Source organism: Mixophyes fleayi, chromosome 6 (assembly GCF_038048845.1).
Source record: "Mixophyes fleayi isolate aMixFle1 chromosome 6, aMixFle1.hap1, whole genome shotgun sequence".
Lineage (NCBI taxonomy): Eukaryota > Metazoa > Chordata > Amphibia > Anura > Limnodynastidae > Mixophyes > Mixophyes fleayi.
Window position 1 is genome coordinate 11,989,244 of NC_134407.1, and position 26,564 is coordinate 12,015,807.

Here is a 26,564-nt window from a genome sequence, read left to right on the forward strand (position 1 = left end):
GACATGAGCCGTTTATAGCGGGTAACGCTCTGGTTCCCCGTAGAGAGGTCACACGGTACAGACTGAGCATCCTGCACTATGTGTGTGTATATATATATATATATATATAGAGGGCGGAGATAGAGAGATATATATATATATATTATAGTGTTGCACTTTGCTCCCCTGTCCCCTCCATCCTCCTCCTCTCTCCCCCCTCCCCTCAGACTGTGACCCGGAAGTAAACCCAGCCCAGCCGGAAGCAGAAGATCCTCCTCTGTCTGTCTGACTCCCCCACCCCCCTCCGCACAGACCTGTCCTCCCCCTCCCCAGCCTGAGCCGCGGAGAGGGGGCGACCCCCCGAGAGGAGGTGCAGAGACCCCGGGAGGAGACCAGGGTGAGAGTGACAGGGGCACATGGCGATCAGCACACACTGACATCTGTACACACAGGTACACTGACATGTACACTGACATCTGTACACACAGGTACACTGACATGTACACTGACATCTGTACACACACACTGACATGTACACTGACATCTGTACACACAGGTACACTGACATCTGTACACACACTGACACACACACACAGGTACACTGACATATACACACACACACTGACAGGTACACTGACACCTGTACACTGACATATACACACACACTGACATGTACACTGACATCTGTACACACAGGTACACTGACATCTGTACACACAGGTACACTGACACATATATACAGACATGCAGATATATAGGCTGACATGTACACACACACACAGGCCAGTCACATAAACATTCAGTCTGACACCTATAGACACACAGGTATACATGCTGACACATATTAATATAGTCAGGTATACAGTCTGACATATGTATATACAGACAGGCAGGTATACAGTCTAACAATATAGACACACACAGGCCAGGCAGTTAAATAGACATACAGGCAGGTATACAGTCTGATATATATATATATATATATATATATATATATATATATATATATATATATGCATACACAATCAGGTATACAGTCTGACATATATACACACACACAGTCAGGTATACAGTCTGACATATATACACACACACAGTCAGGTATACAGTCAGGTGTACAGTATGACACAGTCCGTACACTCACATAAACATTGCCAGATAGGCAGCCTGCAGCACACACTGGTACATACACACTGACAGTCTGGTGCAGAGACATATGCCCTGGATGTCAGGCATGGAAAGAAATGCACGGATGATCCAATGCAGGCTGACAGCTGACTACCACTGTCAGTGTCAAACAGATGCTGGAAGTGTAGACTATAACATGCTGACAGTTTGTGAGAGATAAATGCAGAAAGTGTTGGAGACTGGGCAGGCAGAGGCTGACAGTGTGGGGTCTGGACAGGCAGAGGCTGACAGTGTGGGGCTGGGCAGGCAGGCAGAAGCTGACAGTGTGGGGCCGGGCAGGCAGTCAGAGGCTAATAGTGTGGGGCTGGGCAGGCAGGCAGAGGCTGACAGTGTGGGGCTGGGCAGGCAGGCAGAGGCTGACAGTGTGGGGCTGGGCAGGCAGGCAGAGGCCGACAGTGTGTGGGGCTGGGCAGGCAGAGGCTGACAGTGTGTGGGGCTGGGCAGGCAGAGGCTGACAGTGTGTGGGGCTGGGCAGGCAGAGGCTGACAGTGTGTGGGGCTGGGCAGGCAGAGGCTGACAGTGTGTGGGGCTGGGCAGACAGAGGCTGACAGTGTGGGGGACTGGGCAGGCAGAGGCTGACAGTGTGGGGCTGGGCAGGCAGGCAGAGGCTGATGGTGTGGGGCAGGCAGAAGCTGACAGTGTGGGGCTGGGCAGGCAGGCAGAGGCTGACAGTGTGGGGCTGGGCAGGCAGGCAGAGGCTGACAGTGTGGGGCTGGGCAGGCAGGCAGAGGCTGACTGTGTGGGGCTGGGCAGGCAGGCAGAGGCTGACGGTGTGGGGCTGGGCAGGCAGGCAGAGGCTGACGGTGTGGGGCTGGGCAGGCAGGCAGAGGCTGACGGTGTGGAGCTGGGCAGGCAGGCAGAGGCTGACGGTGTGGGGCTGGGCAGACAGGCAGAGGCTGATGGTGTGGGGCTGGGCAGGCAGGCAGAGGCTGACAGTGAGGGCTGGGCAGGCAGGCAGAGGCTGACGGTGTGGGGCTGGGCAGATAATGTGGGGCATGTAAACAAAAACACAAAGATAAGGAATATCCTTTTATACATTTGGGATTATTATGTATACAATACAAGAGTGATGTCACATGTTACACGGCTACAAGCAGAGAAAGCATCCGAGCAGTATGACGGTAATACAGTGTTACAGGATTAGTGTGTGGGTTAAACATGACAATAGTGAGTTAGTGAACGATACAATTTGATAGCAGAACATATAATAAGATAAGTACAATAAGTGAGATTTACACCCATCGGGGACATTTCTGAAAGTTCCTGCGCCAGAGATTCTCCAGGCGCCGCTGTGATATATTTCTCAGAACTCCGCTGTACAACTTACATTTTGAACACACACACATAGATACAGTGTGATATATCCGCAGCAACAGAGACAGTTTGACGTCACCAATAATGTGAACCCATGGCTATTTTATTGTGCTTTTACGTATTTAAAATATTTCCATGTGATCTTTGTATACATATTGGAGAAGTAAACAAAATCAACTTATGTATTTTTTATTTTTACAACAGCTTACAAAATGAAAACCAACACTACCTTTTTTCCTGCGCACCAGTTTTCATAAACGTCCGTCACTGTTTCCTGCACGTTACTCAGTAGACTGTGAAGTTTTATTGATTCATATTTTATTTAGGGTTTTTTTTGAAGGCTTGTGCCCAGCATACGGTTGTGTTTGTGGATGAATTAAATCTTGTACATTATTAGGAATAGCTCGCAGTTTCCCCATTGTGCAGATGTAATTATTAATTATAAAACACAACTAACCTTCAATCAGAACTTCTTAACCATGGCTGGAATCCACAAATGTAATGTTAGAATTGTTCTGACAATTGAATGGTTCTGTCGATTCCTTTTTGAAGTTTGAAATCCAAATGTAACATTGACCATTTATGAGAGTATTCTTTTACCTAAATGTATGCTGCAAGTTTAGGGAAGTAACATTTTATTTTTGGGGTCTTTATTGAAAGCTGGTGCGCAGTAACAAGTTGCTGTACACGCAGAGGTGCACAGGTACTAGTATTGTATTTTAGGTGCACAGGCAAGGTAGCCTAGTTATGGATTTATTCACCCACAGTTTCTTTACTCAGCCCCAAGATGGCGTCGGACCTGGGTAGCAGCTTGACCTCCATAGATTGGCTCCCGCAGCTGACCATTCAGGCTGCTATGAAGGGATCGCAGCAGGGCACTGGAGGACGAAAAGGACCCGGATCTCCCACCGACCCCAACGCCATGCTAACCAAGGAGGAAGCGGCTGCCCACCGTGACGGAAAGCCCCCTTATAGCTACGCCAATCTCATCCAGTACGCAATAAACTCCGCTCCAGCCAGACGCATGACGCTCAGTGAGATCTACCGCTGGATCTGTGATAACTTCCCGTATTACCGCAACGCCGGCGTGGGATGGAAGGTAATGAAGCCACAATACTTGGGGCGGGTGGGGTATGATAATAGATTCAGGTATGAGATCAATTGCACTAATCTTGTTATCCAGAAAGTTCTGATAACTGATTTTGCTTCAGAATTTTTTTTAAAAAATAAGCCAACAAGAAGTTATGTGTGAATAAGTAAATACACCCTATGATTGGGTACCTTTAGCAACTTTGTTAAACTTTGTACCTTTAGCAATTTTGTCAGAGTTTTCACGGCTTCAGTCCATTGATGTTTGAGAGCGTATGTTTATACACAGCTTTCTTAGGGTTCTACCTCGACTTTTACTTGGCCAGGCCGAACATTGATTTTATTTTTTCAGCCCTTGGTTGTAGATATCCTGGTGTGTTTAGGTTAGTTATTACTCATATATCCTCTGAACCTATTTCCCTTGTCTTGTTGCATGATCCAATTTCAGCCAAACTTCAGCTGTCTGACGTACAGCCTCACATTGTGATCTCGAATGCTCTGGTAGAAAGAATTGTCTATGGTGGACTCGATGATTTTGAGGTGTCCAGGACCTGTAGCTGTAAAAGAACCCCCCAAATCATCACCCCTCCACCACCGTGCTCCCTAGTTGTTATGAGGTTCTTGTGTTGATATGTTGTGTTTGGCTTTCTCCTGGCTATCGATACGTGAAAGCTATACTTGTCCAGTCCTTTTCTGATGCTTGACTCATGAACTTCAATATTTGTGAGAGGCCTGTAGATCATTGGATGTGGCTTTTGGGTTCTTTGCAATTACTGAGCATCATATGGTCAGACTTCTTTAATGTTCTTCATATGTAAATAATCTTTCTTGAACTTGGAAATGGCCTTATAACCCTCTTCAGACTTATAAACAGCAGCAACTTCTTCTCTGGGATGATCCCAGAAGTCCTTTCTCCTTGATATGTTGTTACCACAAACCTTAATGCTCCAGACCGAACTACGCAGGTTCTGCTTTTTTTTTTTTTTTTAGAGGTGGCTGCAGTTCCTGATGACCAGATAATGAAGGGCCATTAAACAGCAGCACCTGACTAAATTACCTCCTTTATTGATATGGGAGCAGTAAGGGTGTACTTACTTTCTCACACGTGGCTTCTTCATGTTTGACTTGTTTTTTTGTTAAATAAAAATAATATTGATTGTATTGATATGAGACTAGAATGATCACATTTAGCACTTGCTGAAGACTAGATGATTGTTAATCATGTCCTGATATGTAAAAACACAAATTTAGAAGGAGATATTTAATATATAATGTGTGTATATAGTTGGACTGATCCTCACCAGATCAACCAGATTGTGTCCCCCCACCCCACCCCACCATACACAGATAAATCTTGTTCCCACCTTTGTAAACACAATACCCTCTACAGTGCATTTGCCCGGAGCCATTACAATTTGCTCCCGGCGATTAGAGGTTGCAGGTACAGCACTGTGTTATTAAAGCGGTTAGTCCTGTATTTGCCAGAAACGCCAGTGACGTGACTTTAGTAGTCATCATAATGCTTCGCCTGCTCTAGTTACCGGGAAACAGCTGGAATGGGTCTCTGCAGGGGTGCTGCAGTGGTGGGGTAAGACAAGGTGCTACATGGAACTGTTTATCCCTATTTTCATGTCCGTATAGTTACCCAATTCAGATCCTGCTCTTTGGCAGGCGGACTGCACAAATCCTACTGCCAGATTACCTTCCATTGTAGTCAGAATAACAAGTTTTTGTTGGTAAGAAGCTCTTTTTTTGTATAGTGCGTTTTTTTCTTTCAGAAGATCATGTAAATGATTACTCTTTAAATGTCTGTTCTGTGTGTGATAGAATCTGTGACCAATCCAATCATTTTCAGACATGTCTGTGGTCCAATTTAAGTATTGGTAGTCTTAAAGAACATAAACCCAAGCTTGATATTGGGATCTCTTTCCCCCCGTTAAATCATCATAGTATATGTGAGTTGTATCCTATTCTTTCTTACAGCAGACAGTCCACAAACTGACTCCTCTCCGTCTGTGTTTTTCAGAATTCTATCCGTCACAACCTGTCCTTAAACAAATGCTTCCGGAAAGTGCCTCGTCCCAGGGATGACCCTGGAAAGGTGAGCATGGAGGGGAGATATTCTTTTAGAACTGGTATAAAGTAAGGGTGAGATGTGGAGGGCACGAGGTATAGAGGAAGCTGTGCGGGAGCGAGATCTGTACTCTCAACTCTGCAACTTACCATCCTGCGCTGTACTCACTCCCAGGCCAGCTTTATCTATACCCCGCAGCTCTCCGGGATACCTGGGCTCTACAGAGTAATAGTGTCAGGTTATCATGGTTAAGTCATGAGCATGCCACCAAACAATTCACTACACAACAGCAACTTTGCTGAGCAACTTCCATAGTGTACAGTCGACCGGGACTGTGCAAGATCTCATTGATGTTCTGTAAATCATTCGGTGTTAACTACTGACATCGGAATAGGCTGAAATGGTATCACTATTATTACTGATCCAACAAGCACTTTCTGTTCCCATCAATCAGTGAAAGAAACATGTCTTTGAGACTTATTACCCTTGTACACAATTTCATTGCGTGGTTTTGAACCACAGGAAACCCCCCCCCCCCCCCCCCACGCAATAAATGCTATTAGAAAGGAAGAATAATGAGGTGAAAACAAAACTAAAGACAAAAGACTTGTGTCCAGGCACTTAGAGACACGCACCCCAATAAAGTTTTACCAAAGCAAAGAATTGGTTCAATCGTTTTAAAAAAAATTTTTTTAAATAAAGCACTTAGTGACTTCGCTATGATGTATAACATTGGTAACCACATAAGTCTGCTTAAAGTGAGATACGCAAGACATTCTCTGTGTACGAGAGACATTTCTGAATATGGTCCTACATGTAACTATGTTCTGTTTCTCATAGCAACCAGGTTCTATCATTTAGTGTACAATGGTAAAGCAGGGTCTGGTTGCTACGCAACATTTTCTTTTAGAACAGTTTTCATAACATAACCCTCATTGTACTTAGACACAGCATATGGCAAGTGACAGTAGTATAAAGTAAATACTATGCAAGGCAGGGATGGGGAACGTAGGGATCAATGCTTCTGAAGTCTTCCATTGTCATAAAATAACATTGACTAAAATGCACATTAATGGGAGGAAACACTTGAGCAGGAGCTCTGACATAAAGTCTGGCGCCGGTGAAAGATTTAGGAATGGGAATATTGAAAAATAAATTAACTGAAAGAAATCACTGAAGAATAAATTAATTCACTTCTGGTATCTTGTGTTTCCAGGGATCTTATTGGATGATTGACAGCTGCCCAAAAGATGATGTAACCCTGCCCCGCAGAAAGCGGCCGCACCCAGACGACGAGGTAACTGGACCCCAGTCCCACCGGCATCGCCAAGTCCCAGATCTTGGCGAACCCACCGTGACCTCTGATACTCAGTAACACTTCACATACCCTACACAAACATACCTCACACACTGCACAAGAATAGACGACTAGTAACAACGTTCAGCACATTTGCAGTATGGGTTTGTCCAAGGGGTATGAAGAAACCTGTGGTAATGGGATGTAATGGTTTCTACCCGCAGCTGTCCCAGGACTCCCCTGAACAGGAGGTCAATAAAAGTCCGTTGAGTTCCACCAGTGACGTGTCTTTACCTACAGAGAATACACAAGGACATCACATGGACAATAACTCCCCGCTCCCCAGCTACAGCCAGGTGAGTGACTTGGTCTCCACGGCGGGATGTGTGGTTGGGAGATCGTGGGCACATGCCATGTTCTCTAGTGTGTACTCTGGTGTCTCTTCCGTGTGGCTCGGGCTACCTGTCCTGTGAATTTATCCTCAGCGGGTGATGAGTTCCTATTCTCTCATGTGAGTAACTTTTTGCTCCGTCTTGTGTCCCGTAGGCTGCCCCAACTCACATGCCGCCAGACTCCAGGGCCTCTTCATACAACAACGACTGCTACAAGTTTTCCTTCTCGGAGATCCCAGACCTCAGCTGCTCTTTCCGCAGTCTGTACCGTACATTGCAGGGTAAACAGGGTGAGAATGGGGAAGGGGTAGTGTAGGAACACACGAGAGAACCTACAATGCAGATAAACACCTGGCACCCCCTCCTGTAGTCATATAGGGTTGTCCACCGCCAGCTAAAGCCCAGAAGTCCATCATGCCGGCACTCGTTCTGCTGGTGGTCTGTCCAGTCTTATTTCAATACAGCTCAGTATTGAAGAGGTTTAGATAGATTGCAATACCCTGTCCATAAGTTGCAGTAATAGCCTTCGGGTAACAGGAAAGGGGGCTGGTTACATTAAAGGGGTTGGGGGAATGGTCCAAAAGTGGCCAGACTTGTTGAGTAAAATGTTATAGGAGATTGGCTTTAAGTTATATAGTGGGTGGTCAATGCTGGATATTATTGGAAAGCTCTAGCCTTATATATACACTTCTGATGCTACCTGAAGGAAAAGGGTGGATGGGTCTTAACCTGTCATCAGTTTGGATAAGTGTGTTCAAAAACAAGTTGTGTAAAGTAGACTTAGTGAGTGTCCCTCCACTACGCTGTTACGAAAGAGCTCCCAATGTACAAAGCTGGGTGCAGTGGAGCCTTAGATCACCCGCCGCACCTCCAGACAGTAATACTTGTCACGTTCCACCTCCACCAGCAGATGTTATAATGTTGGTGAGCTGGAGCAGCATGATGACTCAGGAAGGGGTTATATAAAACTTCTCTGCCCATCTCTGCAGATGGGGTCCTGCTTTGTGGAGGCCTCATCTGATTAGCAGTCCTCACAACGCTACACAATACCATTCCAGGAGAGGGACCACCAACATACTGGAGCTTGACAAGTCCAGTTTGTAAAACTTGGCACTTGTCCGATCTGCAGGTGGTGTTCATGAACCATGGTCTAGATGATACAGAAGTGCTTATATTCAGCATCTAAATGTCTCTGTTTCTATCTCCAGGACTCTCGCCTCTCCCTACCGATGTACAGCCACCATCCTCAAGCTGCTGCATGTACCAACAGAATTCAGGGGAGTCATCCTCGCTGCACCCCCACAGTGTCCCCAACATTAGCAACCCCACTTCTTCTCACCATCAAAGCCAGCACCAGCAGCCTTCCTATTTACCTTCCCAGCAGATGCCCAGGCCCCCCACCTCCGGGATGTCTCTGGGTAGGTGGTCAGCATTCTGCTGCGTAAAATGCTAGCCCCCAGCGTTCTTACCAGCAGAGCTCACACTCTCCTCTCTTTATTCCTTCCAGGGCTCCCCAGCGACTGGAGCTCCAACATAGACTCTCTAAAGGAGAGCTTCAAGATTGTCAGTAATCTGGACTGGTCAACTGTGGATCTGTCCCAGTTCTCAGGTGAATCATAGTAGGGATGAGAATAAATGGCATTGTAATTCTCAGGTATTAAATAGTAAGAGAATCAGTGGGTCCCCCTACTGGTGAGTTCTGGGATAAAGATATTTGAGATCTGTGCGTAATGTGTGCAGAAAAATAAATTATTATTATTATTGTCTTTAATTTATAAGGCGCCACAAAGAGTCCGCAGAAGCCGTACATGACATATACAGAAAACAGTGAGCCATAACACAACATGGTACAGGAAGAACAAAAAAATGAACAAAAATATATACACACAGACACAGGTAACATGGTAATGCAAATAAAATTATTTCTGGGACAATGAGTGAAAGTGATGGTAGAAATCAGAGAGAAGTAGGCCGAAGCTTAAGAAAACAGAGCTAGGGAAGCAGGCCAAGAGGTACAGGGGGTGATGGAATAGTAGAAGGAGCACACAGGAAAGAGGGCCCTGCTCCTAAGAGCTTACATCCTAAAGGAAAGGGGTAGACACAAATAGGGTGGTACTAACTGGGGGAGAGAGCCGGGACAAGGGAGATATTTATACAAACAACTAAGATATATAAAGATAGAAGTGTAAATGCACCAGGTGACCTCAGACTGTCGCCCTCTTCCACCAGACCTCATGGAGAGCCTACGCCAAGCGGAGCTGAAGAACTGGAGCCTGGATCAGAATCACATCGCCAGCCTGTGTGATTCTTTAAGCCACCTGCTAAGTCACACCGGACTCATGCCACCCACACATGGGCAATCATCTTCCTGCCAGGCTCCATGTCTGCCACCCCCTACCACGAGCAGTGCCTGTGCACTCCAGGGAGGGAAGCCTGGGCACACCATGGCAGGTGAGAGGACCAGGGCAGAGCTGGGGTTGGAGGATAGAGGAATAAGGGAGGGGAGCAGAGTAATGTAAACACATAGTTTGTAAATGGACAAATAATATATTGAGACATGTGGGTGATGGGAGATTATAGACGATGTGAACCAAAACTATTAAATCCTGTTTTCTCCAGTAACCTCCTATGGGCAGAACCAGCCAAATCCAGCGTCCTGTGGTCACAATTTCACTGTTCCCCCTGGATATCCGATCCAAACCCAGGCACCCCCGACGTACAGCCAGCAAGGTGAGACGTGGGGGCCACACAGTGTCGGTCAGAACTTTTCTCTTAAAACTGTATCAGACGTGTTGTCATTTGGCTGAATATCTCCGATTATTTAAACCATTATAAACTAAACAGAGTCTGTAACACTTATAATGTCCCCTCAAAAGATGATTTGAAGACCTTTGTAAACGTTTCTGCCGCTTCTTTTTTTTTTTTTTTTAATCAGGTACTTTTTTTATTGAATTTAAGTACATATAACAGAAGAAAGACAAAACAAACATTACTTAAACTGTGTCAGCAATTTAGCAGAACTCCATGGTCACACAGATGAGATCAATGCAGGTAAAGAAGTTAAGTGTACAAATAATACCAGATAATATATACAGAAAATGGAGCAGATTCAGATTTTGACAGAAACGATACATACAATTTTGTTTGAATGCATAAATATCATGCGTGTAACCTTGTCTGAAATATCACATAAAATAGCAGTTAATCAGTGCCAAATTAATGAAATCTAATTAATTTATTTAATTTAATTTAGCCCAGACCAAACCAGATCAAGTGAGACTCCCACACTTAACTATCCAACATCCTGGACCACCCTTTTTTTTTCTATGCTTGGACTCGTACCAAGAGGACCAAACTTCATGATATTTGTGCTCGGCCCTTCGCAATGTATAAGTGTATCTCTCATGATCCATGGTCTCATTTACCAAAGCCCTCCAACCATGGAACTCTGGTTTTGCATTTGCCAGCCAGTTACGCGCTATGATAACTTTTGCCAAAGTAAGTGCTATGAAGACAAATTTAGAAAGAGGCGTACTCAGTTTTTCCTCTAGTGATATCCCAAATAGACATACTTTAGGATCCAGAGGAGGGATACCTGGTATCACCCCTACAATACATTTCCATATTTTTTCCCAGAAGGCATGGACTTCCTGACATTCCCAAACCAGATACCAGAAATCACATCTAGGCTGAGAACATTTAGGGCAATCAGCGTTCCGAGCCTTATCAATGGAGTGTGATAAACCCTATGTAAAATATAAAATTGAATTTGTTGACAACGAACCGAAGATGTAGCAAGTTTAATGCTCTTTAGGATATCGCACCATTCCTCCTCATCAATTGTACCAATATTGGATTCCCATTTTACCTTGAGAGGTAATAAACTATTACATGTCTGATGATGGTTGAGCGCCGCATAGACAGAAGAGATAACTCTGCGACCCTTCAAACTCCCAAGCAAAGATCTAGCAGGGGCGGTAGCCAGTATAAGAGGGGTGTTGTTTCTGCCGCTTTTTAATGTTATATTTAACCTATCTACTTGTGAGCCCAATTATTGTATCATGTATCATCTGTATCTGGTGAATTGATTTTCGTAAATATTGAGTCGGCCCACAAAAATGTGTCTGCCTCCGCTGTCTGTAAGCAACTGGTGCATCAAAACATTATTCATTTTAAACAGAATATTTAACTGTAAAAAAAACAAATGTCCCCACATAACAGAAGTTACATTTATCTGTTAAGAGTTTACTGATTATTTTTTTTTTCCCCCAATAGGTCGTCACTCCCAACGCCAGATGTACCCTCCCACCCGCCCTGTCTCTCGTTATCCACACAGCAGCGACGAAATACAGGACGACTTTGATTGGGACTCTATTGCTTAGAAACTGCACAGCACCCCCCACCCAGGAGGAAAGTAAAAGAAATATAGGAGGGTTAACCTATCTCTCCATGTGTATAGATATATATATATAAATATATAAATGTATATCTTCGCCTGACAATCAGGGACAACAAGCCCCTCTCACTGGACAGGAGGAAAGAATTAAATAAGACAAACTCCCCCCCTCCCCATGCACAACCATTACAGACTCTCCCTTTGTGACACAGATGCAGGGAGACGCAGGAATCAGTGAGGACAGTCATTTCTCTGCCTATAAGGGAGCGACCCCTCCAATCTCTCGGTGCCAAGGATTCCGGTGCTAGCATGGACGAGGACATTTAGTTATCGGTGGGGAAATGAGGAAGGCCTGGTTGCCAGGCTACCATGAAGCCAACGTGATTTATTTATAAGGCGTACACTTATTGCACAACACAAAGTGTTAACGGGCGTTTTTGCAGCCACCGTGGATTTGTGATATCGGCGAGATTCCACCCAGACTTTCCCCAGCTTCTGAACAGACCTGAAGATCCCAAAAGACAACAGTTCTTAACAGCCCAGCTTGGTTGTTCATCCTCTCTGTATTACTACAATTTCACCTTTTGGATGTCGTTTATGCTTACACAATTTGTTGGAAATTCCAGTAGTGGTACCCGGCACTTCTAACAACCGGGGTACGATAGTGGCAGGAGTGGGTCAATGGCTTCCGCACCGCACAATGAAATAAAAATTCCCTAGAGCGTTGTTGCTCTTGGCTCTTACCAGATTAGGTTCCGTATTCCCATACAACAATCAAACCAATCGGGAGGATGGTTAAAATATGCACAGAGTAATGGTGATAGAGAAGTGTAGACCACCAGTCAGTCGGTATAATGGTAATTGAGATGTGTACACCCAGACAGACAGAATCTCACATTGATATGAGAAAGGTGTAGACCACCAGTCAGTCCCTATCCCGGTGATAGTGTGGTGTAAATCAGACAATATCTTCCTCATAGAGAGGGGTAAACCAGGAGTCGGTGATTATCTTTCTAACAGAGACAGGTAGTCAAACAGTCCATGTGTTAAAGGTTTTCCATTCTTGTTAAAGTCCAGTATATGTATTGGTATTCAGCTTAGATGAACTACAGTTAGTTTCCCAGTGGTAAAGAAGTGTGTGTCACCAATACTAAGGTTATGGAGAATAATATCTACGTCCTGGTGCCTGATGCATTATACAACAGTCGGCCAATGTTCTTGTGTTAAACTTGCAGTACTGGGCAGTCTGCGTCCTGTTAATTAGTGCGTACAGTACAGTAAGCCATTACCCTGCCATCTTATGTATGGGAAGACTAACAGTATTGGTTAGTGAGTGTCATGGTGATGGAGGTCTGGTACTGTTCAACGAGTGGCCTGTGATAGACGTGTAGTTGTGGTCAACCATTGTCCTGGCAATAAAGGGTTGTATAGAATGTACAGTGGTCAGCCAATGTCCAGGTACTTAAGGGGTGTATTGTACAAGTCAGTCTGTGTTCTTGTTATAGATGTACAGTTTTGGTTCGTGTGTGTGTGTACTGGTGTAAAAGTGGTGTGTGCAGGTCAGCTGGTGGTCAGTGTGTCAAGTTATTATCAGTCCGTATCCTGGTATGTATATTGCTGGTCAGTCGATGTTCATGTGTGAGTTGTAGGCAATTTTAGTTGGTGACAACAAGGTGCTTGTTGGCGATAAAGTTGTGTTCTATACCTGTCAGTCATTAAAGGGTTGGTCAGTCAGTGTGACGGTATCATCTGGTAGAGCGGTGTATGTTAGTCGGTGTCCTGGCGATAGTGGATGTTCAGTGTTGTTCAATGTCCTCTGCTAGCTGTTCAGCGCCAGAGTACAGCAATGGTTCTAAGATCACACCTTTTTAAATCACCATTTTCAAGTCCGAAACCCATTTCAGCTATCGACAAACATTAACTCTGCTTGTTCGTACCTCCTGGCCGCCAAACCTGTGCTGCTGGATAATCTGACTCTGTTGTGCTGGTAACCATGAAATCTTATGCCACCCTTTATACGTCAGTCTTTGTGGTCAGACTGTTGGTATTTAAAGCCCAGGTTAAAGTGAAAGAGAGGAGCTCGACACGGAAGCTGGTTGTCCTGGGATCGTTAAATTTGGCAGCAGTGGAAGCCATCTTTACTGTGTTACTCCCTCTTATTTGTCTGTTCAGAATGAGGCTCATTGGACGCTTATTAAACATATCAGCAGAAAGTGGCTCTGTGGGTGATGCTTCACATTATTTCAGCGGCTCTGTGAGTAATGACACAAATGACTGCACACGTGTGTGTATATAAATCTGTGTATTCCATCATACAAAAAACATATGTACACGGATACATATACAGATTAAGCCTGTTTATAATAGTGTGGCCTCTTCTCTGAGAGGTGGTTATGGTACTGCCTGTGTCACTGTGTTAAATACAAAATTATGTACATAATACTGCATTTTTTATCAAAATATATAAATAAATATATATATATATAAAATAACTGTATAAAATAAAATTCATCCACCATACTGGTAACATAACCTGACCTGTACCAGACATTGATCTGTTAATGCAAACGCAACCTGACCCTTTACCATAACACTGACTTACTGCCACAATGTAAAGGGTAAGTGTACTTCTCCCCATATACTGAGTCACAGACCAATATGTCATCTGTAACAGCCACAACCTGACCATGTATCACACAGAAAGATCTGATGCTGCCAAACACCTCCGCCAACTGTGTGCAATTCATATATATACCATCACTTGACCCTGTGCCACCCAGACACTAATCCGACACCACATGACCCTGTGCCACCCAGACACTAATCTGACACCACCTGACCCTGTGCCACCCAGACACTAATCTGACACCATGTGACCCTGTGCCACCCACTCATCTGACACCACCTGACCCTGTGCCACCCAGACACTAATCTGACACCATCTGACCCTGTGCCACCCACTCATCTGACACCACCTGACCCTGTGCCACCCATACACTCATCTGACACCACCTGACCCCACAGGGTCACCCACCCATAAAAAAAACAAAATCACACTGACACAACCTGACCCACACACACAATGATTAGTCATCGCAACAGAACCCTGTAACACTGATCTGTCACTGCAACTGGACCCTACCCCCCACAATGATCTTTCAGTACAATCAGACCAGACTAATGTACAAGTAAAGAAAGGAGAGACCCTGTGAGATCTCTTACAGTATACTTGGGATGGGTCAGAGAATAAGACCCCCGCCGGGCTCCAATGACAGCCTATATCCCAACCAGCTCTGCATATTGGTGCTTCCAGTCAGGCAGTGGGAAGCCCGAGGCTGCGGTTCAGGGTGTCATCCAGACGAATCGTTTCTCTCTCTAGTACCTGAGGTCGAGTATCGGAGGTCACGGCAGCCAGTGAACGGGTTAGATTATGTCTCAGGCTCAGAAGGTCATCAGTGGTACGTGAACAGCGCTGTATGTACCGGGAACGGTGTCCACGCTCTGCATCAAGCTGTGATTGTAGGAGAGAGACCTGCGGGGGCAAACGCCAGATAATTACATTTATGTGTAAGCAGATACACTATGATCACATCATCTCTTCAATGCACTGTACTATCCCAGCCAATCGTGCTGTATACAACTTTCATGTTTCTAACACATCACCCTTTTGTAACCTTGGTCTATCAGTCCTGCAAATGATGCTGCAAACCACCCTACTAACTCTATACTGACTTTTGTACTTCTCTCTATACACCCAACACACTGATACTTCCAAACTGCATTGTAGTACCACTCGCTATACATCTCTTCTCTATATACCCCAACACCGTTCCTCCAGACTGTCTTGTTGTACTTCTCTCTATATACCCCAACACCGTTCCTCCAGACTGTCTTGTTCTACCTCTCTCTATATACCACAACACTATTCCCTCCATACTGTCTTGTTCTACCTCTCTCTATATACCCCAACACCGTTCCTCCAGACTGTCTTGTTGTACTTCTCTCTATATACCACAACACTATTCCCTCCATACTGTCTTGTTCTACCTCTCTCTATATACCACAACACTGTCCCTCCATACTGTCTTGTTGTACATCTCTATATACCACAACACTGTTCCCTTCATACTGTCTTGTTGTACCTCTCTATATACCACAACACCGTTCCCTCCATACTGTCTTGTTGTACATCTCTATATACCACAACACTGTTCCCTTCATACTGTCTTGTTGTACCTCTCTATATACCACAACACTGTTCCCTCCATAATCTTGTTGTACCTCTCTCTATATACCACAACACTGTCCCTCCGTACTGTCTTGTTGTACATCTCTATATACCTCAACACCGTTCCCTCCATACTGTCTTGTTGTACATCTCTATATACCACAACACTGTTCCCTTCATACTGTCTTGTTGTACCTCTCTATATACCACAACACTGTCCCTCCGTACTGTCTTGTTGTACATCTCTATATACCTCAACACCGTTCCCTCCATACTGTCTTGTTGTACATCTCTATATACCACAACACTGTTCCCTTCATACTGTCTTGTTGTACATCTCTATATACCACAACACTGTCCCTCCATACTGTCTTGTTGTACATCTCTATATACCTCAACACCGTTCCCTCCATACTGTCTTGTTGTACCTCTCTATATACCCCAACACCGTTCCCTCCATAATCTTGTTGTACCTCTCTATATACCACAACACCGTTCCCTCCATATTGTCTTGTTGTACCTCTATATACCACAACACTATTCCCTCCATACTGTCTTGTTGTACATCTCTATATACCCCAACACCGTTGCCTCCATACTGTCTTGTTGTACCTCTCTCTATATACCACAACACTGTTCCCTTCATACTGTCTTGTTGTACCTCTCTCTATATACCACAACACTATTCCCTTCATACTGTCTTGTTGTACCTCTCTCTATATATCAACACTATTTCCTCCATACTGTCTTGTTGTACCTCTCTATATACCACAACACCGTTCCCTCCATATTGTCTTGTTGTACCTCTATATACCACAACACTATTCCCTCCATACTGTCTTGTTGTACCTCTCTATATACCACAACACCGTTCCCTCCATACTGTCTTGTTGTACATCTCTATATATCACAACACTATTTCCTCCATACTGTCTTGTTGTACATCTCTATATACCCCAACACCGTTCCCTCCATACTGTCTTGTTGTACCTCTCTCTATATACCACAACACTATTTCCTCCATACTGTCTTGTTGTACATCTCTATATACCACAACACCGTTCCCTCCATACTGTCTTGTTGTACCTCTCTCTATATATCACAACACTATTTCCTCCATACTGTCTTGTTGTACCTCTCTATATACCACAACACCGTTCCCTCCATACTGTCTTGTTGTACCTCTCTATATACCACAACACCGTTCCCTCCATACTGTCTTGTTGTACCTCTCTATATACCCCAACACCGTTCCCTCCATAATCTTGTTGTACCTCTCTATATACCACAACACCGTTCCCTCCATATTGTCTTGTTGTACCTCTATATACCACAACACTATTCCCTCCATACTGTCTTGTTGTACCTCTCTCTATATACCACAACACCGTTCCCTCCATAATCTTGTTGTACCTCTCTCTATATACCACAACACTATTCCCTCCATACTGTCTTGTTCTACCTCTCTCTATATACCACAACACTGTCCCTCCGTACTGTCTTGTTGTACATCTCTATATACCTCAACACCGTTCCCTCCATACTGTCTTGTTGTACATCTCTATATACCACAACACTGTTCCCTTCATACTGTCTTGTTGTACCTCTCTATATACCACAACACTGTCCCTCCGTACTGTCTTGTTGTACATCTCTATATACCTCAACACCGTTCCCTCCATACTGTCTTGTTGTACATCTCTATATACCACAACACTGTTCCCTTCATACTGTCTTGTTGTACATCTCTATATACCACAACACTGTCCCTCCATACTGTCTTGTTGTACATCTCTATATACCTCAACACCGTTCCCTCCATACTGTCTTGTTGTACCTCTCTATATACCCCAACACCGTTCCCTCCATAATCTTGTTGTACCTCTCTATATACCACAACACCGTTCCCTCCATATTGTCTTGTTGTACCTCTATATACCACAACACTATTCCCTCCATACTGTCTTGTTGTACATCTCTATATACCCCAACACCGTTGCCTCCATACTGTCTTGTGTTACCTCTCTCTATATACCACAACACTATTCCCTCCATACTGTCTTTTTGTACCTCTCTCTATATACCACAACACTATTCCCTCCATACTGTCTTGTTGTACCTCTCTCTATATACCCCAACACTATTCCCTTCATACTGTCTTGTTGTACCTCTCTCTATATACCCCAACACCGTTCCCTCCATACTGTCTTGTTGTACCTCTCTCTATATACCACAACACTATTCCCTCCATACTGTCTTGTTGTACCTCTCTCTATATATCACAACACTATTTCCTCCATACTGTCTTGTTGTACATCTCTATATACCACAACACTATTTCCTCCATACTGTCTTGTTGTACATCTCTATATACCACAACACCGTTCCCTCCATACTGTCTTGTTGTACCTCTCTCTATATACCACAACACCGTTCCCTCCATACTGTCTTGCTGAACTTTCTCTCTCTGTAGACCCCACAATTTGCTGGGTTATCTCCTGTAGGTAACGATCACCTCCCGTCCTCTTGTGTTCCTCACCTGTAGCTGTAGCTCTTTCACACTTAGCCGAGATGTAGAATCACCGTCGCCCTGGATGTGTCACATGTCAGGAGAGAAAAGAGAGTTATTACAGACTCCACTTCACTCCTCTGCCTGACAAGGTATGCTGGGTCTTGTAGTTCCACAAAAATGGACTCAAATCCATCTGTGTGTTTGGGGAATTTAGAGTGTAAGATCCAGTGAGGCAGAGACTCATGTGAATGATTACACGTCCTTTGTACAGCGGGGGGCATATGTTTGGCGCTATATAAATAAACAGTAATAATAATAGCTAGAGGGCCATAGGTTGCCTAGTTTAGTTATGGAATACATTGTAAACAGCTCTCACTGTTATTTTGTGATATTTATAATAGCAGCACCACCATCACAAAGCGTCACTAATCTTGTGTGGCAATAACACAACGTAATTGAAGGAAGGGGGGATATCCGACTCATTGCCTTGTTATGACTGACCTCTTGTGTCTTGCTTTTCGAGTGCTGCTGTGACGACATGGCTGTTGACTTGCGCAACTCTCTACGGAGGTTCCTCCTCTCCCTCTCCACCTGTATTAGGTCACAAATGGCATTAAACTCAGATATCTGCAGACTCCCGTCCCTTCCCCTGCTCAGTGCGGCACTCACTTCCTGTAAGGTCTCGCTCAGATGCAGCTTTTGATCCTCTAGTAAAGACCTGTCATTTTCCAGCCTCGCCACAGCCTCTTGCAGGACCTCCAACCTCTTCTGTACGTTGTCACTGTCGTTAGTTCCCCCCGAGTCTGCAGGTCTATAATCCTGTGTGACAAACCAAAGCACTCAGCCGTATTCAGACTCTCTTCATTCATATAACTGTCTAAACTGACCCACTGTATCAACATGGTTGTGATATAACCATATGAAACCAGGCTGGTGTCTTTGATATTTGAATAATTACTTTTATCCTCTTACAGAGATAAAGTATTATTTTTTTGTTTCTTTCCCCAGAGGTATACAGACAGGGGACATTTTTCCTTTTAAACTAGTAGAATGTCTGATGAAAACATCCACCTCCATTTAATAGAATGCCACTGAAACTATGGAGTTGCTATGTGAGGAAGTTTGAGGAGTAAGATATATAATTTGTAGCATGGTGGCACAGTGCCCGTGGGTTTGATTCTGATCTGTGTGGAGTTTGTATGTTCTCCCCGTGTTTGCGTGGGTTTCCTCCAGGTGCTCCTGTTTCCTCCCACGCTCCAAGAACATACTGGTGAGCCAATTGGCTGCTGATAAAATGGACCCTGGTATTTGTGTTTTAGAGAATTTAGTCTGTAGGATCCAATGGACTAGGTCACAGTGATGGCTAACCTATGACACTCCAGATGTTGTGAAAATACAAGCCCCAGCATGCTTTGCCAGTAGATAACTAGCTGATAGCTGGCAAAGCATGCTGGGGCTTGTAGTTTCACAACACCTGGAGTGTCACAGGTTTGCCATCACTGGACTAGGACAAGGGACGAATGTGAATGATTATTCTCTGTAAACCACCTCTTTTGGAGTCTGAGAACAGTAGTGAACTATAACTATAGCACAATGCAATAATAGAGTGGTGTTTAGATTGAAGGCTCTTTGGGACAGAGACTTCACGTTCAATGTTTTTTCTCTGATTGCACTATTTAGTCCCATTATCTATTGTTTGTTTCTTATAATTTTGCAAGGCACTGCCAATATGTTTATGACCACTCTTGCAAGTCACTCTGTGCACCCACAGTCATCTTACCTTTTTAACCTTCTCGGATTCCAGTTGTTGAGACTTCTGCCTCCAAGAGATTTCCTCAGCCTCCATGCGTCTGAGTGCAGATTCTGCTTTATCTAACCTCCTCCTCAAGATCTCCTCCCTCTTCTTAGCTTCATCTCTCTCATTATAAAGAGCTTTCAACTCTTTCCACATCACTTGTACTCTTGCTTCTTCCTCTGTGTACTGATTATTGCTCTCCTGGGATAGAAGGTTCTCATCGCGGTCTTCCAGTGCCCTATTATCTCCACTCACTAATTGTATGCGTCCTCTGGCCTCTTCCTGTCTAGTCCTCAGACTACCATCTGTAAATTCTCTTGGGTCTCCCCGTCCGTCCTCCAGTCTTCCTCGTTCTCTCATAACGTCGTCTTCTTCTCTGTTTACCTCTATATTACCTCCTACAAGCTCTTGTACATGCTTCTGCATCCTCCAGCCCGAAGCTGTTACCTCCATTATAATTTTCTCTTTCATCTCCAGAGTTTGGGATAGGTCAGTCACTCTTTGCCTCAGATGTTTTTTCTCCTCTTCACTTTCTCTTTCTTTCAGTTTTATATCTTGTTCTTTATCTGTCAAAACATGTTTAAGTTCTCCTATCTTCTCCTTTAAAGAGTTCATCTCAAACATTGTCATCTCCATTTCCCGCTCTTTCTCTGTTATAACCTGAGTAAGTTGTATCACTTGCCGCCTGAGGACCTGTTTATCGTCTTCGCTTTGTAGATCTTGCATGTTTATCTCTTGCTTCTCATCTATCTGAACTTGTTTACACTCTCTTGTCTTCTTACTTGGATGTTCCATCACTTCTACTTCTTTCCCCTTTTCTGTTAGGGCTTCTGAAAGTTCAGTCATTTTAAGTCCCAATGTTGTCTTTTCTTCCTCCCTCAGTATCTTCTCATCCTTTACGCTCCTCTCTTTAACCTTCATATTCCCTCTCGTCTCCCCTGCGTCTCTCTCTTTATCTTTCAGAGCTTGAGAAAGCTCTCGCACTCTTTCCCTCAGATATATATTTTCCTCATTTTGTCTTCCCTGCTCAATCTCTTTATCCTTATTTACCAGAGTTTGCCTAAGTTCTCCTAGCATATGTCTCAAAGCTTTAATCTGCCTATTAGTATCATCAGCTTCCCTTACTTTCTCTATTAATGCATGTGAAAGCTCTGCCACTCTCTGGCTTAAGTCTGTTTTTTCTACCTCGCTATCGCGTTCTTTTGCCTTTAGCTCTTTCTCCTTGTCTATCAGAACTAGTCTTAAGTCTCCTATCTCCTCTCTAAGAGATTCCATCTCTAACAATGTCTTATCTGCTTCTCGTTCCTTTTCTACTAGTGTCTGGTCCCTCACTCTATGTCTCATAGATTTATTCTCGTCCTCATGGTGTCTCTTTTCCACCTCTATCTCTTGCTGTTTATCTACTAAAGCTTGTCTAAGTTCTCCTATTTTCTCTCTTAGAGATTTCACTTCTTTATTTGTCCCATCAGCTTCTTGCTCTTTCTCTAAAAGAGCCTGGGAAACATATTTCACTCTTTGTTGCAGAGAATTCTTCTCTTCCTCATTCCGTCTCTTCTCCTCTTGTAGCTCTTCCTCCTTATTAGTCAGCCCTTGCCTAAGTTCTCCTAATTTTTCTCTCAGGGATTTCATCTCAAACTTTGCCTCGTCTACTTCTGTCTCCTTCTGTGTTATAGACCAGGAAAGCTCTGTCATTCTCTTCTTTGTGGCTTTCTTTTCTTCCTCATTCTGTCTTTTTTCCCAGTTAATTTCTTGTTCCTTGTCAAGCTGAAGTTGTCTCTGTCTTCCTATCTTCTCTCTAAGAGATTCCATCTCTAACTTTGTCTGATCTGCTTCTTGTTCCTTTTCTACTAAGGCCTGCGAAAGGTCCCTCACTCTCTGTTTCATAGAATTCTTCTCCTCTTCATTGTACCTCTTCTCCTCATCTATCTGGTGCTGCTTATCTACTAGGGCTTGTCTAAGTGCTTCTATTTTCTCTCTTAGAGAGATCATTTCTAGAGTTGTCTCATCAGCTTCTTGCTCCTTTTCTACAAGTGACTGGGAAACATATTTCACTCTTTGCTGCAGAAGTTTCTTCTCTTCCTCATTCTGCCTATTCTCAATCAGCTCTAGCTCCTTGTCTCTGAGAACTTGTCTAAGGTTTTCTATCTTCTCTCCTAGAGATTTAATCTCTAGTTTTGACCCATCAGCTTCTCGCTCTTTCTCTACAAGAACCTGGGAAAAATCTTTCACTCTTTGCTGCAGAGATTTTTTGTCATCTTCATTCTGTCTCTTTTCCTCTTTGACCTCTTCCTCCTTATTAGTCAGCCCTTGCCTAAGTTCTGCTAATTTTTCTCTCAGGGATTTCATCTCAAACTTTGCCTCGTCTACTTCTCTCTCCTTCTGTGTTAGAGACCAAGAAAGCTCTGTCATTCTCTTCTTCGTGGCTTTCTTTTCTTCCTCATTCTGTCTTTTTTCCCCATTAATTTCTTGTTCCTTGTCAAGCTGAAGTTGTCTCTGTCTTCCTATCTTCTCTCTAAGAGATTCCATCTCTAACTTTGTCTGATCTGCTTCTTGTTCCTTTTCTACTAAGGCCTGCGAAAGGTCCCTCACTCTCTGTTTCATAGAATTCTTCTCCTCCTCATTGTATCTCTTCTCCTCATCTATTTGGTGCTGCTTATCTACTAGGGCTTGTCTAAGTGCTTCTATTTTCTCTCTTAGAGAGATCATTTCTAGAGTTGTCTCATCAGCTTCTTGCTCCTTTTCTACAAGTGACTGGGAAACATATTTCACTCTTTGCTGCAGAAGTTTCTTCTCTTCCTCATTCTGCCTATTCTCAATCAGCTCTAGCTCCTTGTCTCTGAGAACTTGTCTAAGGTTTTCTATCTTCTCTCCTAGAGATTTAATCTCTAGTTTTGCCTCATTAGCTTCTCGCTCTTTGTCTACAAGAACCTGGGAAAAATCTTTCACTCTTTGCTGCAGAGATTTTTTGTCATCTTCATTCTGTCTCTTTTCCTCTTTAACCTCTTTCTCCTTAACAGACAGCATTTGTCTAAGTTCTTCTATCTTTTCTCTCAGGGTTTTCATTTCAAACTTTGTCTCATCTACTTCTCTCTCCTTCTGTGATAGAGACCAAGAAAGTTCTTCCACTCTCTTCTTCAGGACTTTCTTTTCTTCCTCATTCTGTCTTTCCTCTTCCATAATTTCCCGTTCCTGGTCTAAAAGACCTTGTCTCAGTTCTCTTATCGTTTTCTCTCTCTCATCCTCCTCCCTATTTTTCTCCATAAGAGACTGGGTAAGTTCTGCAAATCTCTGCCTTTGTGATGCCTTATCTTCTCTCGCCTCTCGTTCTCTCTCTTCCATCTCCTTTTCTTTCTCAATCAAGTTTTCTCTAAGTTCATCTACCTTTTCTTTCAACATTTTAATCTCAGATTTTTCCACTTCTGTTTCTTGGTTCATCTCTATTAGAGCCTGTGAAAGTTCTATAACTTTTTGCTTCAGGACTTTTTTTTCTTCTTCGTTCTGTCTCGCATCCTCTTCTGTCTCCTGCTCCTTATTTATCAACACTTGACCAAGTTCTGTTATCTTGTCTGTCAACGATCTAATTTCCAGTTGTTTGTCATCCACTTCTCTTTTATTTTCCCTTAAAGCTTGAGAAAATTCTGATTCTCTCCGTCGCTGAGATCTCTTCTCTATCGCAATAAGATTTTCCTTCTCTGTTAGCTCTTGCTCCTTGTCCATCACAACTTGTCCAAGTTCTCCAATCTTATCCCTCAGATATTTAATTTCCATGCCCTTCTCTTCTGTTTCTCTCTTCTTCTCTAAAAGTGTGTTGGAATGTTGAGATAAACGCTGCCTCAATAATGATTTCTCTTCTTTGCTCTGCATCTCCTTAGTCTTTATCTCTTCTTCTTTTAGTATGAGGACTTCTTGAAGTTCACCTAATTTTTCTGTCAGAGATTTCATCTTATCTTTTGCCTCATCCAATTCTCTTTCCTTTTCCATGGAAGCCTCAGAAAGTTTTAATCCTCTCTCCTTCAGACTGTTGTTTTCCATTTTCACTTCTTCGCACTGTCTCTCCTTTTCTTTCAAAGTTTTTCCAAGTAATTCCATTCTCTCATTCATAGCTTCTTCATTGTCCTTATCGAGCTGACTAATCTCTTCTATTCTTCTCTTCAGAGTTCTCACATGCTCTTCTCTCTCCTCATCCTGGACATCTCTGTCTATGATTGTTTGGGAAAGTTTTGCTATAGTCTGTTTCAGAGTCATAACCTCCCTATCACTCTGGACTGTCTTGTCCTCTGCTTCTCTCTCTTTATCTAGTAGAAACCGTTGAAGCTCTTCTATTTCTCTCTTCAGTTCTTTTATTTTACGGTCACTCTCCTGTTCCTGAATGCCTTTCTCTTTCAGACCTTGCAAAAGCTCTCTGACTCTCTCATTTAAATCACTGTTTTCCCTATTAAACTGCATTCTATCTTCTTCTAATTCTTTCTCCTTCTCAAGCAAAGTCTGGGAAACATGTTCTAATCTCGCCTTCAAAATCATGGTGTCCCTTTCCCTTTGTTCCTCAACCAGTTGTATGTCTCTCAGGACCTCCGAAAGCCTGTTCTCCAGATGTCTATTTTTTCTCTGATATTCTCTACTCTCCTTTAATTCCCTCTCATTCTCGTTTACAGTGTGTGAATGTGCGTTTATTCTCTCATTCAGAACATTGCGCTCTCTCTCAAACTGTTTCTCCATAACTTCAATTTCTCTATCTTTTTTGATTAATGCCTGAGAATGTTCCGAGACTTTTTCCTGCAGAAGATTTTTTTCCATTTTTGTCTCTCTCTCCATGGACTCTTTCTGAGACTCCAGGCGCTCTAGCATTGTTTCTGCAATAGACCTCTCTCTTTGACATCTCTCCAAGTTCTCTTCAAGGTCCGCAATCTCTTTCTTCTGCTGCTTTACAATCGATACCTGCTGCTCCTTTTCTTCTTGGCAGTCTCGGGCATTTTCTTGCAGTAACACATAAGTTTCATCTCTCTCTTTTAAAGTTTTCTTCTTAGACTCTAAATCAATGAGAATAATTTCTTTTTCGTTTTGAACTGTAAAGAGGGTCTCTTTCAAAATGTTTATCTCGCTGTCTCTCTCTTTTAACCATTCAGTCTGAGACTGCAATAAGCTAAGAGAATTCTCTTTTTCCTTAATGCACTCTCGAAGAGTCTCACTTAATGTTGTAACATTTTGGTCACACTCTTTTTGTTTTAAAGTCACATGATCTTTCTCTAACTCGCACTCCACAAGTCTCACTCGTAAGGATTCAATCAGATTGTCTCTTTCTTTTAACAACAGAGTTTGACGGGCTACTTCTTCCAGTGCACTCTCTGTTTCTCTCTCATGTTCCTTTAATGATACTCTTAATGTCTCTATTTCTGTATCCCGCTCTCGCACATTTTTTTGCAGTCCATTAATTGTGGCCTCTTGGTCTACTTGACATTGCTTGAGAAGCTGTTGTAGAGCCGACTGCTCCTGCTCTGCCTTAGCAGTCACAATAGACAGCTGTTCTAAAATGGTCTCTCTTTCTTGCTGAATTGCTGTAATTTTTACATTCAAATCATCGATTTCGTGCTCTCTCTGTGCTACAATCAGACTACTTTTGTTTTCTCCTTTCAGCGCATTCTCTTTCAATTCTTCACTCTTTTCCAGTTGTTTAGCCACGGCTGCCAGTTCTATGTTTGTCTCTTTACAGCTCTGGATCTGATGTTGTAAAGCATTGGTGGCTGTCTCTTTCTCATTTTGGCACTGCATAATGTTCTCTTTAAGAGCCTTGATTTCACGCTCTCTTTCTTGTAGAGTCAAGCGGATTTGTGCCACCACGGTTAAAGCGCTCTCCTTGTCCCTGCTGCACTCTTGAATATTCTTTCTGAGTTCTGAAATCTGGCCCTCTCTCTCTTCTAACGTAAGAGCTTGGGCGGACAGTGCGGTCAGAGCGCTTTCTTTATCTTCCAGACACTCCTTAAATGTCTCTTTTAAAATCTCCATTTGGCGGTCTTGTTCGCTCTTCATAAGGATTTGGCGCTCTAGGTTCTCTAAAGCAATCTCTTTCTCACACTGGCTGTTTTTCAGGCTGTGTCTGAGCTCCGTCATTTCTCTCTCCAGCTGTCTCAAAGAGAGGGTTACTCCTTCGAGTTCAGTCTGAAGTTGCTCAGTCATCTGCTTTTCTCTTTCTAGATTCTTTGCTCGGCCCTCAGCAACCTGTCTCAGGGACTGTTCTCCCTCCAGATGCTCTCTCAGGGTGTCTAATTCTTTCTGGAAGAGGGAGAGGTTCAGGAAAAATAAAAA

The 26,564-nt window shown here is 43.5% G+C and overlaps 2 protein-coding genes across 5 annotated transcripts in view; one reads left to right on the forward strand and one right to left on the reverse strand.

The window, feature by feature from the left end:
• Nucleotides 1-225: 225 nt before the first annotated feature.
• On the forward strand, nucleotides 226-13,945 carry FOXJ2 (forkhead box J2). 3 transcript variants are annotated; one of them, XM_075215780.1, is made up of 11 exons: nucleotides 226-376; nucleotides 3,262-3,580; nucleotides 5,597-5,671; nucleotides 6,861-6,941; nucleotides 7,166-7,297; nucleotides 7,488-7,623; nucleotides 8,542-8,751; nucleotides 8,841-8,942; nucleotides 9,563-9,784; nucleotides 9,953-10,063; nucleotides 11,609-13,945. In XM_075215780.1, exons 2-11 carry the CDS (start codon nucleotides 3,269-3,271, stop codon nucleotides 11,713-11,715), a joined length of 1,488 nt encoding a protein of 495 aa, XP_075071881.1. In that variant the 5' UTR covers nucleotides 226-376; nucleotides 3,262-3,268; the 3' UTR covers nucleotides 11,716-13,945. The 3 variants fall into 3 exon arrangements, with proteins under 3 accessions (XP_075071881.1, XP_075071882.1, XP_075071883.1); XM_075215781.1 differs by having other exon boundaries at nucleotides 7,488-7,614; XM_075215782.1 differs by having other exon boundaries at nucleotides 267-376; nucleotides 3,249-3,580.
• A 67-nt stretch (nucleotides 13,946-14,012) lies between these two features.
• LOC142160800 (uncharacterized) overlaps nucleotides 14,013-26,564 on the reverse strand; it is a 33,615-nt gene continuing 21,063 nt past the window's right edge. The window contains exons 14-19 of one of the 2 annotated variants that reach the window (XR_012693311.1): nucleotides 20,250-26,531; nucleotides 19,139-19,288; nucleotides 18,971-19,060; nucleotides 18,497-18,547; nucleotides 14,705-15,261; nucleotides 14,013-14,671 (exon numbers count right to left, since the gene is read on the reverse strand). Coding sequence is in view for 1 of the 2 variants with exons in the window: in XM_075215779.1 (XP_075071880.1) it covers nucleotides 15,043-15,261; nucleotides 18,497-18,547; nucleotides 18,971-19,060; nucleotides 19,139-19,288; nucleotides 20,250-26,531 (6,792 nt within the window). In the remaining variant the exon portion in view is untranslated. Of the gene's footprint in view, nucleotides 15,262-18,496; nucleotides 18,548-18,970; nucleotides 19,061-19,138; nucleotides 19,289-20,249; nucleotides 26,532-26,564 lie in introns of both variants that reach the window. The other variant, XM_075215779.1, reaches the window with a different exon arrangement.

Excerpts from the sequence above, each read along its gene's own strand:
- FOXJ2 (XM_075215780.1), top strand. The coding sequence starts at position 3,269 with ATGGCGTCGGACCTGGGTAGCAGCTTGACCTCCATAGATTGGCTCCCG. Across the intron at positions 8,752-8,840 it reads CACCTCCGGGATGTCTCTGG|GGCTCCCCAGCGACTGGAGC; the intron begins GTAGGTGGTCAG and ends TATTCCTTCCAG. Across the intron at positions 9,785-9,952 it reads GCCTGGGCACACCATGGCAG|TAACCTCCTATGGGCAGAAC; the intron begins GTGAGAGGACCA and ends TGTTTTCTCCAG.